The sequence below is a fragment of the Saccopteryx bilineata genome, chromosome 6 (genome assembly GCF_036850765.1).
Source record: "Saccopteryx bilineata isolate mSacBil1 chromosome 6, mSacBil1_pri_phased_curated, whole genome shotgun sequence".
Taxonomy (NCBI): domain Eukaryota; kingdom Metazoa; phylum Chordata; class Mammalia; order Chiroptera; family Emballonuridae; genus Saccopteryx; species Saccopteryx bilineata.
In genome coordinates, this window is record NC_089495.1 from 121,323,987 (window position 1) to 121,343,510 (window position 19,524).

The 19,524-nt window shown below is 43.2% G+C and overlaps 2 protein-coding genes and 1 pseudogene across 7 annotated transcripts in view; 1 reads left to right on the forward strand and 2 right to left on the reverse strand.

The window, feature by feature from the left end:
• BCL2L13 (BCL2 like 13) overlaps positions 1-17,113 on the forward strand; it is a 48,005-nt gene extending 30,892 nt beyond the window's left edge. For 3 of the 5 annotated variants that reach the window (XM_066234501.1, XM_066234503.1, XM_066234500.1), the window contains 2 exons: positions 5,578-5,721; positions 16,055-17,113. In XM_066234501.1, coding sequence (XP_066090598.1) covers positions 5,578-5,721; positions 16,055-16,810 — 900 coding nt within the window. In that variant the 3' untranslated portion in view covers positions 16,811-17,113. Of the gene's footprint in view, positions 1-5,577; positions 5,722-16,054 lie in introns of those variants that run through there. The other 2 variants (XM_066234504.1, XM_066234505.1) reach the window with 2 other exon arrangements.
• The window catches only part of BID (BH3 interacting domain death agonist), a 62,753-nt gene continuing 48,861 nt past the window's right edge, over positions 5,633-19,524 (reverse strand). The window contains exon 7 of one of the 2 annotated variants that reach the window (XM_066234510.1): positions 5,633-5,744. The gene's annotated coding sequence lies outside the window, so the exon portion shown is untranslated. Of the gene's footprint in view, positions 5,745-16,668; positions 16,796-19,524 lie in introns of those variants that run through there. The other variant, XM_066234509.1, reaches the window with a different exon arrangement.
• LOC136308342 (small integral membrane protein 19 pseudogene) lies at positions 6,780-10,118 on the reverse strand (annotated as a pseudogene).

Here is a 19,524-nt window from a genome sequence, read left to right on the forward strand (position 1 = left end):
TCATATTTAGGTTTAATCTTTTGGCAACAGTACTTCATTAGTGTTCCCTGTTTCCTCTTGCATTACATTGGGTTAGACATAATGTCTGGTTATGTCTTCAATTTTATTTTGAAGCAGACAGACCAAAGACTTCAAACCTAACTGAGGGATTAGGTACAGATAAAATTTGGATATTCATGGCCTTGGCCGGTTGGCTCAGTGGTACAGCATCGGCCTGGCGTGCAGGAGTCCCAGGCTCGATTCCTGGCCGGGGCACACAGGAGAAGCGCCCATCTGCTTCTCCACCCCTCCCCCTCTCCTTCCTCTTTGTCTGTCTCTTCCCCTCCCGCAGCTGAGGCTCCATTGGAGCAAAGTTGGCCTGGGCGCTGGGGATGGCTCCATGGCCTCTGCCTCAGGCGCTAGAGTGGCTCTGGTCGCAACAGAGCGCCGCCCCAGATGGGCAGAGCATCGCCCCTTGGTGGGCATGCCGGGTGGATCCTGGTCTAGCGCATGCGGGAGTCTGTCTGACTGCCTGCCCATTTCCAACTTCAGAAAAAAAAAATTGGATATTCATTAGAGTTTTCAAGGCACAGATGAGTTAAGTTATAGATTGATAGACCAATATATATAATTTATTATCACAAATATCTTCTATTAGAAAAGACACTTGGAGCTATTTGGTATACTTTCTTTCTACACCAGGAAGTTCATATAGTCTTCAGTAAAAGGATAACGTTAGCAAAGTCTAACCTACTGGAAGGAGATGCCACCATGGTACCTAAGAGGAGATAGCCAGCAGAGGTAATCCTTTTTCATGGTCCAAATGTTAGAATTCTATTGCAAAAGTAATTGAAGAAAAAATAATTTATATGTGTTATGGGGATTAATATTATCCAGTAAGGAAATGACTTCCAGTTCAGAATTCAAAGGGCAAGATTATTCTGTTACTTTTTAGCACTACAGATATGAATAGTAGGGCCTTCTGGGGATCCTCGGGAATCCAGTTTTGTTTTAACTTTTTTTAATACTATGGGAGGGGGAGTTCAAAAATGTATGAGGTACAGATGATATAAAATTCTTGCGTAGAGTAAAATTCCAAGTGGATGGGAATCAGTTGTAAAAATAACTCATGAAACTCTGTGTATGGCCTGACCAAGTGGTGGTGTAATGGATAGAGCATCAGACTGGGACACAGGACCCAGGTTCGAAAACCCGAGATCGCCGGTTTGAGCACGGGCTCACCAGCTTGAGTGTGGGGTCACTGGCTTGAGCCCAAAGGTCGCTGGCTTGAGCAAGGGGTCACTTGCTCTGCTGCAGTCTCCCAGTCAAGGCACATATGAGAAAGCAATCAATAAACAAGTAAGGAAACTAAGGAGCCACAACAAAGAATTGATGCTTCTCATCTCTCTCCCTGTTTGTCTCTCTGTCTCTCTCTCTCTGTCTCTGTCACACACACAAAAAAACCCAAACTGTGTATGATTACAAAAATTAGAGAGTTTATCTATGTAGAGACAATCTAAATGATGCTTACAAGGTAAGTAGGCTTTGGAAGTCATCATATAGGTCTCTTAAAAATAGTATGTCAGATAGGTGTAATAGATATAACATGTACCACCAAGAGTATTAGCAACCAAATAGAAGATTTATGAACTGCATTTCACGAAAGGAAAGGATAATGTAAATTATCAAAGCAATGGAGGTAGTGCCATATGAAGAACAGACTAAAAGATTCATGGATTTCAGCCTAAAAAGTGTAGTGAATGAGAGGGAATATGATTGAGGACTAAATTAAGACTGTAGTGAAAGAGGGTTATAGATTTATCTTTAGATTAACTATACAGTAAAACCAGGGCTTCTGCTTTTTGATATAGAAGAGGTAAGTTAAAACACAAACAAAAGTATTATTTTATATAGAAGTATAAAATGTTTGCAACTCATTTCCCTCAGAGGCAATAGGATAATTTAAAAATGTTGCATTTTAGTAGATTATTATGGGAAATTAGAATCTTTTGAGGTGTAGAACATCCCAGGCCTTTGAAGTTGATATGATGATGTGAATCACAAGTTATTTGCCCCTGAATGCTAAGACAAAATACTAGGGCTACATAAACAACAGTTGGTTAATGTTTTTTAATAGTATGGCAGGTTTTCTAATTATGGAAAAAGCCTAATATATTTTTCTTTGTGAGTTAATAAAGGTCCTGTACCCCTTTATTAGTGTTAAGAAGAGGTTTTAAACACATTTTGGGCTGGAGTCATTTTAGAATACCAAAAAGAAATGTGTCTGTTGCAGTCTTTCTTGCAGTCTTTCTTTCATACTTTGGTATTGGTGGCTTCAGGGCTGCTTTTACTTAAAAGCCAGCCTGATCTGTGGTGGCGCAGTGGATAAAGCGTCGACCTGGAAATGCTGAGGTCGCCGGTTCAAAACCCTGGGCTTGCTTGGTCAAGGCACATATGGGAGTTGATGCTTCCAGCTCCTCCCCCCTGTCTCTCTCTCCTTTCTCTCTCTCTCTCTCTCTCCTCTCTAAAAATGAATAAATAAATAAAATTTTTTAAAAAAAGCCAAAGAATATTAGTATGAATACAAACTCATTGTCTTTTCTGTTCCATCTTCTTCTGCAGAAATGTTTTGTAATTCGTCAATTATTATTTGTCAGTTCACTAGCAAGGAACTGGAATTGGTTTAATTTCCTTTTGCATATCTTTTCAGTCATGTGGAAACTTCTTGATGTTTTAGACAAAAGAGATTGCATGGCATGTAGATTGTGAACTGAAAATACTTAGTTTTCGTCTATATGCAATTTTGGGGAGGAAAGGCAAGGGACTCTAGTTAGTTTCTGTCATAAATTTTGATGATTTTTAAATACTGAACCACAAAGTTATTAAGAATGATAATGCCTACCTTTTTTGTTGTTTTTTAGTGAAAGAGACAGATAAGGACAGACAGACAGGAAGGGAGAGATGAGGAGCATCAATTCTTCATTGCAGCTCCTTAGTTGTTGTGGGGTTTTTATGTTTTGTTTTTTTACAGGGACAGAGAGAGAGTCAGAGAGAGGGACAGACAGGTACAGATAGACAGGAATGGAGAGAGATGAGAAGCATCAATCATCAGTTTTTCGTTGTGACACCTTAGTTGTTCATTGATTGCTTTCTCATATGTGCCTTGACCATGGGCCTTCAGCAGACCGAGTAACCCCTTGCTCAAACCAGCGACCTTGGGTCCAAGCTGGTAAGCTTTGCTCAAGCCAGATGAGCCCGTGCTCAAGCTGGCAACCTCGGAGTCTCGAACCTGGGTCTTCCACATCCTAGTCCAACACTCTATCCACTGCACCACCGCCTGGTCAGGCTCCTTAGTTGTTTATTGATTGCTTTCTCATATGTGCCTTGACGGGGGTGGGGAGTGGGAGGGGTGGCAGTGGGGTGGGCTTTAGCTGAGCCAATGACTCCTTGTTCAAGCCAGTAACCTTGGATTCAAGCCAGAGACCTTGGGCTTCAAGTCAGTGACCTTTGGGCTCAAGTCAGATGAGCCTACGCTCAAACCGATGAGCCCATGCTAAAGCTGGCGACCTTGGGTTTTTGGACCTGGATCCTCTGCATCCCAGGTTGATGCTCTATCCTAGGGCTTGGGGACCTATGGCTTGGGAGCCAGATGTGGCTCTTTTGATGGCTGCATCTGGCTTGCAGACAAATTTTTAATAAAAAAAATGTTAAAAATATAAAACATTCTCATGTATTACAATCCATTCATTTCCTACTACTGCTCATGTTCATGGTTGCGGGTGGCTGGAGCCAATCAGTTGTCCTCTGGGGCTACAACACCAAATTTTTATTGGATAATACACAACATACACGGGTCGTTGTATGGCTGTCACGGAATTAAATTTTAAAATATGTGGCGTTCATGGCTCTCAGCCAAAAAGGTTCCCGACCCCTGCTCTATCCATTGCACCACCACTTGGTCAGGCCTCCTTTGGTTTTGATGACTTTTATAAGATAGCTCATCAGGCCCTGGCCAGTTGGCTCAGTGGTAGAGCGTCGGCCTGGTGTGCAAAAGTCCCGGGTTCGATTCCCGGCCAGGGCACACAGGAGAAGAGCCCATCTGCTTCTCCACCCCTCCCCCTCTCCTTCCTCTCTGCCTTTCTCTTCCCCTCCCACAGCCAAGGCTCCATTGGAGCAAAAGATGGCCGGGGCGCCGGGGATGGCTCCTTGGCCTCTGCCTCAGGCGCTAGAATGGCTGTGGTCATGACAGAGCGACGCCCTGGATGAGCAGAGCATCGCCCCTGATGGGCGTGCCAGGTGGATCCCGGTCAGGCACATGCGGGAGTCTGTCTGACTGCCTCCCCATTTCCAGCTTCAGAAAAAAAAAATAGCTCATCATTTTAAAGGCTCTTATTTTCAAATATACAGTAGTGGGCAAAAGTAGGTTTATAGTTTGTATGAAAAATGATACAATAATAATAATACAAGAAAATTTTTATGTACTCACAACTGTAAGCCTACTTTTGCTCATCCTGTATGAAAGCACATGGCACAAAATGCAAAAAGCACAGAAAGCTATATACTGAAAAGTATTTTTTCTTTTTTTAAAATTTTTTTATTGATTTTAGAGAGAGAGGAAGGGAGAGAGAGAAAGAGACAGGAACATCAGTCTGTTCCTGTGTGTGCCCTGATTGGGGATGGAAACTGCAACCTCTGTGCTTCGGGATGATGCTCTAACCAGTTGAGCTATTCAACCAGGACCACACATTGAAAAATGTTTTCCACCCTTGTCACCAGTTTTCTAGTTCTCAGGCTACCACTATTACCAGTTTCTTCTGTATTTTCCCAGAGATACTATAGGATTATAGAAACATATCTGTATGTATGTATGGTTGTTTTTTTTTACACAAAAAGTACCATTACTGTACATATTCTCCTGTATCTTGCATTTTTTTACTGAAAGTAAATCTTGGTGATTGGACAGTGAACAGTTTATTTAACCAGTCCCTGTTGGGTGATAACAGACTTCTGCTATCTATAAATAATGCTTCAGCGCTTTTTCTATGCATATGTTGCTCCTTACACACACACACACCACACACACACACCACACACACACATGCACACATATACACAGCCCAGTTGTTTTCATATTGTAGTTATTTCTAACACCCTAAGGCAGCAATTTTCAACATTTTTCACCACATGGCACACACAAACTATTTATTAAAATTCTGTGGCACGCCAAAAAATATGACAGGAAAATAGATATAATTGTGATTCATTTACACTAGATGGCTGGTGTTGTGTTGGCTGTTGAAATTTATTTTTATTTGATGATCTAAGGGAAAAGAAGTCAATGCCCCTAATAAATAGTCAGGTATTACAAGTTTTAAAAATTCTTATGGCACACTGGTTAAAAATCGCTGTCCTAAGGTATAAACCCTATATTCATTATTTGCAAAAATTCTAGTAGGGCATCAATGTTTTATTTTCCTTATTGTAATAAAAATGAAATTCCATAATGATACACCTGAGTATAATTTTCTAGTAGTTAAACATATAAAACGAATTGTAAGCCTTTCAGTTTGTGTTTTTACTCTTATTTTTGCATTGCAGGTTTTGGTGCCTCTGATTTTGCTACAACAACTGCTTTTGGAGTTGACAAGACGTGGTCAGGACCCTTTGAGCGCACTGCTGCAGTACGGAGTGATGTTCCTGGAGGACTGTGCAGCAGACTACATCATTCAGCAAGGGGGCTGGGTATGAGCTGTATTTCAGTTTATCTAAACAGAGACAGACAGACAGGGAGAGAGAGATGAGACGTATCAACTCTTAATTGCATCATTTTAGTTGTTAATTGATTGCTTTTCATATGTGCCTTGACCAAGGGGGCTCCAGCTGAGCCAGTGACACCTTGCTCAAATCAGCAACCTTGGGCTCAAGCCAACAACCTTGGGCTCAAGCCAGTGACCATGGGCTCATGTCTATGATCCCACACCCAAGCTGGCAACCTTGGGGATTTGAACCTGGGGCCTCAGCGTCCCAGGTCAGTGCTCTACCCACTGAGCTACCACTGATCAGGCCAGACAGTTATATTAAACATTGATACTCTGACCAAAAAACAGGTTGCTAACACCAATGTAGAGGTCCCCATTTATTTGGCAGCATGGCCCCAATATGATCTATAGAGGACTCATGTGGTGGAAATAAAACTGTAGGATTAAAGAAAAAAGTGAACAGACTTGTGAGGACTACAATTAAGGGGGAAAATTCCAGAAAGCTTCGACAGTTAGCAGGTGGGCATGCTTCATGGTATAGAAAACATAGTCTACTGTACAAGTTCTGAAGTCAGTTCTTTTAAAGAGTGGTAACGACACCCGTGTGAACTCAGATGATTCTGTTATCCACATTGTGAAGTACAGTCTGAGGGGAAATTATGCCAACGATTGGATTCTTATTTTTTAATTTTGCAAAAACGTTCAGCTCAGAGTGGCATAAGCTCCAGATTCTCTTTTCCAAAGATGGGTTTTTATTCCTGACTGATTGTAGCCTGAAGAAATCAGAGGTCTCCACAGGTAAAATCACCATCTCTGATGATAGCCCGTCTTCTTGTTTTCAGGCCATTTTTAATTTGGGTAACAATGTCTCAGAGATGCAATTTAAAAAGCAAAACAAAATCCACCAAAAAATTGGGAAAAGTCACAAGTAAAATGATTGTATATATAGAGATTTTTTTAATGCTGTTCACAATTTTATAGAATTAGGAGCTTAACTGCATACTGTTTAACAATTATTTATGTTGCTCATTTTCTGAGATTTCATTCCATTGGGAGCTGTCCACTGTCAGCTTGATTTTTGGCTATTAATAGTTACACTTCCTTGAAATGGAATATATTTCCAGTTGCTATCTTAAACGAATTTTGCTTATTGTGTCATAAAAGTTGGGCTCTCACAGTTTCTGCTGTAGTTGATACACTGAATATTCTCATAATTTTCCTTTTATTGCTCTTGGCATACGTGAAGAGACCAAAGCTAATGAGAATCACTACCAAGTAAATGTTGGTGGCTTTACTTATGGCCTGAGTACTATAAGCGACAGAGCCATCGTCACCCATCACACCGTGACTCCCAGGCAGGGGACTGTTGTTCTGGAGGTAGGAGACGATGAGGTAGCTCTGCTTGGGCCCTTTCCTTCAGAGTTGGGGCTGCACTCACTGGGACCCACTTTTCCTCATTCTGAAAGAAGCAGAAGCAGAGCACTTAGGGAACCTGAAGTGGGACTCTTAGGCAGAATGTTACAGGTCTACCGGATCTGTCAGTAGTTTACACAGAGGTTACACTGTTTCTCAAAGCACACCCTCTTCTCTCCTTTTATAACTGACAGCCATGGTCTCTGCTGGTGTCCATTTCCACATCACACATTAGCTGCCCTCTTCTTGTGGGCGAGGGCCATCACAGTGAGACCCGCCTCTGAGTACTCTGGTCCTGGTGGATAGTGTGCCTCCTAAAGAGTCTTCTCCGTGTCTCCATTATGGACAGAGGATGGGGAAGGGACATGTTCCAGCTGCCATTATTTCCACTGCATTGTCATTGCCATAGATAGCTCCATCTAGAAACTTTCCTCACCTATATGGTACTTAGTAGAACAAAGGAGGAAGAAAAATACAGTGAATGTTGTGTGCTTCCATTTTGATTTTCAGTTTATTATGATATAGTACATCCAAGTTTTTTTTGTTTTTTTTTTTTACAGAGACAGAGAGAGAATTAGAAAGAGGGATAGGTAGGGACAGACAGACAGGAACAGAGAGGGATGAGAAGCATCAATCATCAGTTTTTCGTTGTGACACCTTAGGTGTTCATTGATTGCTTTCTCATATGTGCCTTGACCGCGGGCCTTCAGCAGACCGAGTAACCCCTTGCTTGAGCCAGCGACCTTGGATCCAAGCTGGTGAGCTTTTTTGCTTAAACCAGATGATCCCGCGCTCAAGCTGGCAACCTCGGGGTCTCGAACCTGGGTCTTCCGTATCCCAGTCCGACGCTCTATCCACTGCGCCACCGCCTGGTCAGGCACATCCAAGTTTTTTGACAATTATAATTTGTTACAGAGAAAGTATTTAATTCAACTAAAATGTGTGCCAAGGAACAGAGCAATTATATGGATAACTAATTTGTTAATATTTAAAATGTGTTTTTATTTCTAAATTTGAATTCCCAATCTGTATTTCACATTGTTAGGTCTAAGCAATGTTTTTTGTGTGTCTTATACCGAGAGATTGTTTTTTGGCTAATTGGTAAAAATGTACTCTGATACAAAGTGTCAACATGAATCACCTTTAAGATACTTTGTGTAGACCCGGCCAGTTGGCTCAGTGGATACAGCGTTGGTCCAGCATATGGATATCCCAGATTCGATTTTTAGGCAGGCCATACAAGAGAAGTGACCATCATTTTCTCTCCCTTTCCTTCTCCCCCTTCACTCCTCTCCCCTTCCTGAAGCCAGTGGCTTGATTGGTTTGAGCATCAGCCTTGCTGCTGAGGATAGCTCAGTTGATCTGAGCAGGTCAGCCTTGGGTGCTAAAAATAGCTCGGTACTCAAGCATCAGCCCCAGATGGGGTTGCAGGTGAATCCTGGTCAGGGTACATGTGGGTGTCTGTCTCATTATCTCTCTTCCTCTCACAGAAAAAGAAAACCATGTCCTCAGTCTCTGAACTTACAGTTAGTAGGGACTATAAGACAGTGTCAACTGATGGTTGTTGGCACCAATTCAGTGAATTGGGGATTCACAGAAATCCCCAGTTTGGGATGTGGTGAAGAAGGTAACTTTATTTGGTACAAAACAAATTGTGATACAGCACGGCTATAAAGACAGCATGGCTGTGAGGCAATGGTAGGACCAGGCCTCTCCAGCTAGACAGCTCTGCTCTGCTCCAAGTTGGTCTGCTTTGTGATATGCTAGTGGGTTCCCCTCTGCTCCTGTCTGCACCATTATGTGCCAGTCTGCTGTGGCTGGTGCGGGTCTGCTTTACTCTGCTGTAGTGAGACATCTCTGGAATTTCAGTTCAGCTAGAGAAATGCAATCTTTGGTCTTCAGTGGAAACAAAGAGTGCATTGTCTGAGCCAGAGGGAAGCTGGTTTATATAGACAGAAGTCTCCACCCAGAGTTCTTGTTTGGTCCATTGTAATGCAAATGAGGACTCCAAATCCTCACAGTTTGATTGGTCCAAAAGGCACTGTTCTGATTGGTCAGAAATGAGCAGCTTTAGTTGGACAGCCTGGGTCCTATTGATTGAAATAGGACCCGAGTTCCAGTATATAAGGGCTGGCTCAAAGAACAGGAACACAGTGCAGGCAGGCAAGTCAGTGTGGGCTTCTTCCTGAAGAGCAGTTTCTGAGAGAGGCTCCTGTGCAGAAATGGTTGCTGGGCTTTTTTTTTTGTTTGCTTTGTTTCGTTTTTTAATTTGAGCCCAGTTGGCCACTGGGAGCCTTTTTCAGTAGGTATCTTCTCTCTTAGAGTTTAAAACAAATGCACATTATTTTACTATATGCTTTATGGCCAAGAGAACATACTGGGTAGGCAAGAAAGTAATTTTGGTTTTGTAGTGTGAAATAAAACTCATTTTTTAATACAAAGAATAAACTTTAATCAATTATATATTTTCCATTTTGTTCAATGACCTTTTGCCATCTTTCCTGTAGCTTCATGATTCTGCGCTCATAGAAATTTTGGTCCTTATCAGCAAAAAACTGAACCAAGTGCGATTTAAGGTCATCATCATTTGTGAAAGTTTTAGCATTCAGAGTTTTGCAAACTTTGAAATAAATGGTAATCAGATGGTGCCAGGTCAGGGCTGCATGGGGGATGCAACATCACTTCCCAACCAAGCTTCAGTAATTTCCCACGAGTTACTAAAGTTGTGTAAGGCTTTGCATTACCATGGTGGAAAACAGTTCCTTGGCAATTTGCCAATTTTGGTTGGTTTTCTTTGATTGCTTCCTCCAGTTTTATTTAGTTGTTGACAGTAATCATCTGAATTGATCGTCTGGTTTCTTGGAAGCCACTCAAAATACACAACACCTTTGTAGTCCCACCAGATTGACAGCATGACCTTTTTTTGATGCAGTTCAGCTTTAGATGTGGTTTGTGCTGGTTCATCATGCTTGGACCATGAGCGTTTTCGAATGATGTTACTGGACAACCCATTTTTCATCACCAGTGATGATTTTCAAAAAAGGGTCGGTTTCATTGCACTTGAGATGCATATTGCAAATATGGATTTGTTGTGTTAAGTAAATCTCTCTCAATTCATGCGGAACCCAAATATCGAGCTTCTTAGCAAGTCCAAGACATTTTAAGTGATTTTCAGTTGTTGTGTGCAATACATTTAACCTGTCTGCAATCTCTCGAACAGTTATATGATGATTCTCTTCAATTATAGCTTTGATTTGGTCGTCATCAACTTCAGTAGGTCGACCAGAACGTTGGTCATCTTTGAATGAAAAAGCTCCAGAACGGAAATTTTAAAACAATTCTGACATGTGTGTTTTGTTATGCAATCAATACCATAAACTTCACATATCTTTTTGTGAGCCTCAGCAGTTTTCTTTCTTTTATGGAAATAAAAAAGTAAAATATGTCAAAAATGTTTGTTTCTGCACTTCATGTTAAAATTGACCCTAAACTAACAACTACAAACAAAATTACACACAACTTGCTTCTAAAGTAACCTAAATGTGACTGATAACAAATTTCAAAAGGAAAAAACCATAACACTGACAGAAGTCCTTCAAAACAATTACGCTATGTGTGACAACCGAAAATACTTTCTTGCCAACCCAATATAAATCATGTAAGAGTTTAGAAGTAATGAGAAGGAGTCAGAAGGGCAGAAACTGACTTTGGGTGGAGCAAATGACATGAGCCAGAAGAGGGTGTTTGAATTCTCTCTTCAGCACCAGCACCATGGTACCCTGGATAATAGACACTGAGATACAGTCCATATGTGTAGAGATACAGAAATGAAAAAGCTGTACCTATCAGCACCTGTGAACATAAAAACGGTGGTGGTCAGAGCTTTTTTTTTTTTGTATCTTTCTGAAGTGAGAAGCGGGGAGGCAGTCAGACAGACTCCCGCATGCGCCTGACTGGGATCCACCCGGCATGCCCACCAGAGGGCGATACTCTGCCCATCTGGGGCATTACTCTGTTTCTGCCAGAGCCATTCTAGTGCCTGAGGTGGAGGCCGTGAAGCCATCCTCAGCACCCAGGCCAACTTTGCTCCAGTGGAGCCTTGGCTGCGGGACGGGAAGAGGGGGAAGGGTGGAGAAGCAGATGGGCGCGTCTCCTGTGTGCCCTGGCTGGAAATCAAACCCGGACTTTCACATGCTGGGCTGATGCTCTACCGCTGAGCCAATCAGCCAGGGCTAGAGCTTCTTTTATATCCAAAGATGGGACCAGTTTTCCTCTCACTCAAGCATTTGATAGAGCCAGATAAGTCTTAACTAGGATCCATGGCTATGTCTCAGGGAGCCTGATATTTCTCCTAAAATGGTATGCTGCTTTATGATTATACAGTTTTTAAGGAAGACATTTATACCTTCTGTTATACATTGTGTCCGTAAAGTCATGGTGCACTTTTGACCAGTCACAGGAAAGCAACAAAAAACAATAGAAATGTGAAATCTGCACCAAATAAAAGGAAAACTCTCCCAGTTTAATACCTATTCAGTGCAGTTCAGTGTGGGCTCACACACAGATTTTTTAGGGCTCCTTAGGTAGCTAGCCCGTATAGCCTCTACAGACTTGTCACTGACTGATGACCTACCAGAACGGGGTTTCTCCACCAAACTGCCGGTTTCCTTCAACTGCTTATCCCACCGAGTAATGTTATTCCTATGTGGTGGTGTTTCGTTATAAACACGCTGATATTCACGTTGCACTTTGGTCACAGATTCGAATTTAGCGAGCCACAGAACACACTGAACTTTCCTCTGTACTGTCCACATCTCGACTGGCATGGCCGTGGGCTGCTCCGCTGTACACACGGTGTTACATCATTATCTGTGCATGCGCACATGCTCCCACATCATCCTGCAGAAACTAGGAGGGTTTTCCTTTTATTTGGTGCAGATTTCACATTTCTATCGTCTTTTGTTGCTTTCCTGTGACCGGTCAAAAGTGCACCATGACTTTACGGACACTGTAGTTGCAGGACATTTTTTGTCTCCCAACATGTTAACACCAGTATCGACATGAGTAAGACGGTGCTTGGAAATTTAGTGTAGCACTGGCAGGGAACAGTGAGCCAGCTCACCAAGATGAAGCCTTTCCTTCGATGTGGGCCACCTAACCCCTGATCTGAATTTGGGCTAAGTGGTAGCTGTAGGAGTAGAGAGAATAGTGGCCTTACCTCCTTTAACACCATTCACTGTACTGCAGCCTTTTAAAAATGGTTATATTTGGTTTCCTAGGAAAACATGTAAAGTACTTAAAGATAGTATATAGGGTGGGACAAAAGTAGGTTGGTTTACAGTTATTGACATGATAAATAATAATAACACAAGAATAAACTGTTTCATGTATTCACACTGTGAACCTATTTTTGCCCACCCTGTATTATTTTAAGTATTGTGTGACTGCCCTCTTGCCTTTTAACTGAAGGAGTGAGGTAATCAGATAGATTTCAAATGTAGCACTGCCCTTTTACAAACTGCAGATAGCCTTTACCCAGTAGCCTGTGCTCATCCTTAGATGCATCTCTCTTCTGCTCTGAGCTATTGATGGTCTACAAGTTGCCATATTTGGGGATAAGTAGTTGAACTTATTTTTTTAGTAGAACAAAGATTTTTGTCAGACTCAGCAGACTTCAGGAAACACTCACCTCCTCTGAAATGGAGGTGTTTCTTTGTTTTATACCCAGACATTGGTCTTCACTCTCCATGCATTGGCACTGTGTCTGGCCTTTCCTGTTTGTTCACCCTCATCTCTCTTTACTCCTTGCAGTATGCTTTGGACTACAGAAGAGCCTGTAGTTGCCTGTGTGTACTGTGGCATTTCTCAGCATTGTGGGGGTTTTTATTTGATTTTGTTGTTTTTATTGGGAGGGGGAAGCAGGAAGCATCAGTTCAGTAGTTGCTTCCCATATGTGCCTCAAGTGGGCAAGCCCAGGGTTTTCAACCAGTGACCTCAGTGTTCCTGGTCGACCCTTTATCCACTATGCCATCACAGGTTAGGCTTGACATTGTGGTTTTATTTATGCTTTTCTTCTGCCTGGAATGTCTTTCTCATTGTGTAGATCTATTATTAGTTCTTATTCTTTAAGATCCAGTTCTGTTGTCCTTTCTTTCAGGAAGCCTTCCATGAATCCCCAATAAGTTTCTCTCCTTCATGTCCCTAGAATACCCTGTGCTTGTGTCCTTTACTAGTTTTTAAACTATTTTTGAAACTCTTTGAGGGCAGAGATGATTCTGTTTTTATCACTAGCACCTACATAGCACAGTCCCCAGATACAAGAAGCAACTACTTCAGGAATAGGTGGAATCCAGTATGACTCCCAGGTTTTTGGCTTAGCTGACTAAGCTAAGTGGTGCTTTTCATCTCCAAACTGGATTGCAGGTTCAAGGAGATAGAAGACTTTTGTATTAGTTCTGATGAAAAATAGTGACTTCTTATAATAGCAGAAAATGTTGACAGAAGGGGAAAATATATTAAGATGTATTTAAGAATAAATATTTTGAGATCTATTTAGTACTTAATGATTAAATAGAGGGAGAGGAATATGATGAGGTAGATGCTAGCTAAAATAAATTATTAAGTATGTGGTAAGACAGAAATGATGAAGAAATGGTATTTATGGTTTTTCTTCCTCAGTAGGACAAGCATTATCTTCTGGCTGGCTGTGACTAATGACCTAGTGCTGTTGATGGGTGTGTGGGGTTTTTTTTTTTTAAATATTTTATTTATTGATTTTATAGAGAGAGGAATGGGGAAGTGAGAAGTATAGTTACTTCACTTTAGTTATGGATTGATTGCTTGTTGTATGCGCCTGGACCAGGCAAGCCCAGGGTTTTGAACCAGTGACTTCAGCGTTCCAGGTCAATGCTCTATCCACTGCGTCATCACAGGTGGTATGTGGTCTTTATGTGCTGCACTTGGTTGTGAGGGGGCTCTTTGCTGTTACTATATTACTGATGACACTCTTAGAACTGTTGAGTAGTTTTACATCACTGTTATACTGATGCTGATATAGTGAGAGTTTAAAAGAGACGATCCTATAAGATAAAAGCTGTGGAGGTCCCCTCCTCCTGTGGGGTGTGAGGCCTAGGAAAATGATTTATATGAGAAATGGCACTAATGGCAGAGCTCTTGTTTAAAAAATATATTAACTGCATAGGTTACTAGTTACTTTGGTGCTTTGCCCATATCCTTTCTTCAGGCTCAACCAAATTCCAGGTACCCTCTCCTCCAAACAATTGGTTACCTAAGTATCCAACTGTGTAGCAGTCTTGTTTAAGAATAAAAGATAAAACTCTTAACAATTCAATAATAAAAACACAACCCAATTAAAAATGGACCAAAGATTTGAACAGACATTGGCCATACAAATGGCCAGTAAGCTCATGAAAAGATGTTCAACATTATTAGTCTTAAGGGAAATGCAAATCAGAACCATAAGGAGACACCACTTGACATCCCCTCGGATGGCTGTAATAAAAAAACAGACAATAGCAAGTGTTGACAGGATGTAGAGAAATCGGAACCCTTGTATATTGCTAGGAGGAATATAAAATGGTGCAACTGGTTTGGAAAATAGTTTGGCAGTTCCTAATAAATTAAACAGAGTTATTATGACCCAGCAATTCCTCTTCTAGGTATATGCTCAAAGGAATTGAAAATAGGTGGTCAAACAAAAACTTGAGCATGGGTTTTATATTGTAGCAGCACTACTCACAATTACTGAAAGTAGGCAACCGTTAAATTTAAACCAGCTGATGAATTAATAAACAAACTGTGGTATATCCATACAATGAAACATGAAATCACAAAAAAATTAAATACTGCTACATGCTACAACATGGATGAACCTTGGAAACATTATCAAAGTGAAAGAAGCCAGTCAAAGAAGCCACATAGTGTATTATTACATTTATATGAACCAGAATAGGCAAATTAAGAGACAGAAAGTAGATTAGTGGTTGCCAGGTGTTGAAGGAGGGGAGCATTGGGAATGCTGGAAATGTTCAAGAACTAAGTAGTGGTGAAATGTTGCACAGTATTGTGAATATACTAAAAACCTCTGAACTGTACATCTAAAAATGGTGAATGTTATGTGATGTCCGGGTTCCTGGCCCCTCTGTTCTCTCCTGCTGTCAGAGCGGTTGTAAAGCCGACTCTGGTTGTTTTGTAGCTTAGAGTCTTCGCTGACTAACCATTTCCTATTGAATAAAGTTCATATTTCTTAGAACTCTGTCAAGTTTCTTCATGGTCCTGTCCTAACTGAACTTTCTATTCTTCTTCATGTATACTGTACATACTTTAAACTGGGCTGCTTCCTCTTCCCCTTTTTCATATTTCTGTGCTTTTGCTGGTATTGTATCTTGTCTGTGGCTTTCACTATGCAATCTTACCTGGTCCTCAGATGTCCAGGACAGATGCTGGTTCTTCCATGAGGCTTTCCGACATTGCCCTGCCTTCTCCTGCCTTCACCAAAAAGTCCTTTCTCCATCTGCACTCTTTAATAGCACTTTGACTATGGCATGGCGTTACTTATGCATCCTAAGAAGTCATACGTTCCTCGAGAGCAAGGTTCTTGCCTCTGTTTTCTTTGCTATTTTGCATTAATTATTGCATTGAATATATATAAACTGAATTGCATATAAATCAACTTTTTGATATTTTTTAGCTTCAGAGGACCATCTTGTTAAAAATTATTTCTTTGTTGATTGACAAATAAATGCATTTAATCCAGAAAGTACATAGGTTTGAATAATGTATTTATTCCTGGAACCTCAGTTTAGGAAAGACTTTTTATTCCAGATTTACATTATTTAAACTATATTTACCATTCTTTGTATTGACTCCTTCTTCTCTTCTAGAGCACTGTCTTTAGTCTGGAGTCTGAGGAGGAGGAAGAGGACCCTGGAATCACTGCAGAAGACAGCAATGACATTTATATCCTGCCCAGTGACAACTCTGGACAGGTCAGTCCTCCAGAGTCTCCAACTGTGACCGCTTCTTGGCAGGCAGAGAGCTTGCCTATGTCCCTCTCAGCCAGCCAGAGCTGGCATACAGAAAGCCTACCCATGTCCCTAGGTCCAGAGTCCTGGCAACAGGTCGCCATGGATCCTGAAGAAGTCAAAAGCCTCGATAGCTACGGGGCTGGAGAGAAGAGTGAGAACAACTCTTCTAATTCAGACATTGTGCACGTGGAGAAGGAGGAAATCCCTGAGGGTGTGGACGAGGCTCCTGTGGCATCTGCAGCCCCAGGCCCCCTGCTCCCACATGTCACGGCCACTTCCCTGCTGGAGACGAGGCCACCTGGAACAGAGACAACTGCAGCAGGAACAGTCAGCCCAGCTTCATCTTTGTTCATAGAACTGGATGAAGAAGATGTGAGAGCAGCAGCTGCTGAACCTGTTGAGCCGGAGGAGGAGGGGACCCCCACACTGGAGCCCCCACAAACACTGCTTAGTGAAGAGAGGGAGCGCTCTATGGGGGGGTCCTCTCCGGCTGCAGGAGAGCCGGCTGTGCTGTGGGCTGAGGGCACATCTGCGCTGCTGTTTGGAGGGGCGGCCGCAATTGCTGTCCTGGCGGTGGCAGTGGGGGTGGCTTTGGCCCTGAGGAAGAAATAGCAGGTTTTCAGAAGAGGAACAAGACAGGACAGGTATTTGATTTTAGTTGTAGTGACTGAGTCTGAACCGCCAGCAGCTGTCGAGATGTTTGCGATGCTCTTGGGTAATGGGGTTTCCGTTCAACAAGGCAGCGGGCTGATCCACATACTAGGGCTTGAGGTAGAGGTTTCGTTTGTCTGGCTGTGCGTTCCCGAGGCCTTGGCTCATGCTGGGGTCTGGATCTTAGGATGAGTCCGGTCCTCCCTCCAGTAGAGGCTTCTCAACCTTTCCATTAATAATACTTTGTTGGCCCTGGCCGGTTGGCTCAGCGGTAGAGCGTCGGCCTAGCGTGCGGAGGACCCGGGTTCGATTCCCGGCCAGGGCACACAGGAGAGGCGCCCATTTGCTTCTCCACCCCTCCGCCGCGCTTTCCCTCTCTGTCTCTCTCTTCCCCTCCCGCAGCCAAGGCTCCATTGGAGCAAAAATGGCCCGGGCGCTGGGGATGGCTCTGTGGCCTCTGCCCCAGGCGCTAGAGTGGCTCTGGTCGCAACATGGCGATGCCCAGGATGGGCAGAGCATCGCCCCCTGGTGGGCAGAGCATCGCCCCTGGTGGGCATGCCGGGTGGATCCCGGTCGGGCGCATGCGGGAGTCTGACTGTCTCTCCCTGTTTCCAGCTTCAGAAAAATGAAAAAAAATAATAATACTTTGTTGTAGGAAGTTGTTCTGTGCATTGTAGGATGTTTAGCAACATCACTGGCCTCTGCCCACTAAATACCAGTAGCACCCCTGCCCCAGCTGTGACAACCAAAAATATCTCTTGACATTGCCAAATGTTCTCTGGGGGTAAAGCTGTTCCCCTTTAAGAGCCACAGCTTTAGAGGGAGAAGGGTTAATGTAGGAACCTCTGAAATAGAAAGTCCCAGGCAGGAGGGCTTAGCTGTATGCTCCTCGGCTGCTGGCGTGGCCCTACCCCCAGAACCTCATCTTTCCTGTGAGCATGCTATGTTTTGTAGCCATTATTTTTGGCTCTTTTCTTCCCCCCCCTTTTTAGTCCTATAGCTTGAGGGTGTTCCCCCCTTGTCTCAGTGGCCTCTCAGGTACCACACTGCTCTTCTTCACCCCAGGTTCCTCTCAGGACCCCTGGAGAGGGCTTGCTCTGTACTTGTCCAGTCCGTCATGCTTCTACAGCTGCACCTTGTAAGATCCTGCCTTTAAGAATCTTTATGGCCCTGGCCGGTTGGCTCAGCGGTAGAGCGTCGGCCTGGCGTGCGGGGGACCCGGGTTCGATTCCCGGCCAGGGCACATAGGAGAAGCGCCCATTTGCTTCTCCACATCCCCCCCCCTTCCTCTCTGTCTCTCTCTTCCCCTCCCGCAGCCGAGGCTCCATTGGAGCAAAGATGGCCTGGGCGCTGGGGATGGCTCCTTGGCCTCTGCCCCAGGTGCTGGAGTGGCTCTGGTCGCGGCAGAGCGACGCCCCGGAGGGGCAGAGCATCGCCCCTGGTGGGCGTGCCGGGTGGATCCTGGTCAGGCGCATGCGGGAGTCTGTCTGACTGTCTCTCCCCGTTTCCAGCTTCAGAAATTAAAAAAAAAAAAAAAAAAAGAATCTTTACAAAAGAGACACAGAGAGAGACACACACACACACACACACACACACAGGTAGAGCTCCCTGCTGTGCGTGCTATGTCTCATTCAGAAGGAGGGTGGCTTAGATGACTGCGGGAGCTATCTGACTCTGCATGGCCACCCTGCTGAACCAGCTACTGGCCGCAGCATCTTGGTTGCTGAACATCTGTCTAACCTGGGTGAACGTGTGTCATGAGTGTCTGGTCTCCGTCTTCTCACTGGTCGACCAGCTAGCTCCTTTGCAGATTTTCACACTTGGGCTCGCAGGCCAATTGAGTCATAACTTATTAAGTACAGAAAGTTTCCTAAATATCATTGAAATAAAAAGTATGAAAAGAGAAACCTTTCTTGATTACCCTCAAGACTCCAGTTTGGCTTTCAGAGTTCAAGAATAGAGGCATCTTCAGTGGACTCCCTGCCAGGGCAGTAACCCAGAATGACCCTGGTCAGCATGTACTGGTCAGGTCAGCACTTTTCTTCATCTGGCTGGCCCACCTCTAAAAGGTGAGGTTGGGGCTGTGTCCTTTTATGCCTGAGGACATGCTGCTTGATACAGGTCTTCTCAGACTTATCTTTGTAAATGTAACACATTACTTTTTAGATCCTGAAATTTGTAATAAAATTACTATACTTACTCTAATCATGAAAACGTGATATTTTAAATGTTCTCTTTTAAATTTATTTCTTAAAATTAAATCTTCATCCTAAAGCAATACTATTTAAAAGTTGATCAAGTCCTGGCCAGATAGCTCGTTGGTTAGATCATCATCCTGAAGTACAGAGGTTGCCCAGTTTGATCCCTGGTCAGGGCACATGCAGGAACAGATTGAAGTTTCTGTCTGCTCGTCTCTCTGTATCTCCCTTCCTCTCTCTCTAAAATCAATAAATTAAAAAAAAAAGATTTAAATGTTGATTAAAGGGCCCTGGCCAGTTTGCTGATGCAGGCATCCCAGGTTTGATCCCCAGTCAGGGCACACAGAAGAAGCAACCATCTGCTTCTCTTCACCTCCTTCTCCCCCTTCTTTCTCACTTTCCCTTTTTCAGTCAGTGGCTCAATTGAGCGTCAGCATCAGGTGCTGAGGGTAGCTCATTTGGTCTGAGCATTGGCCC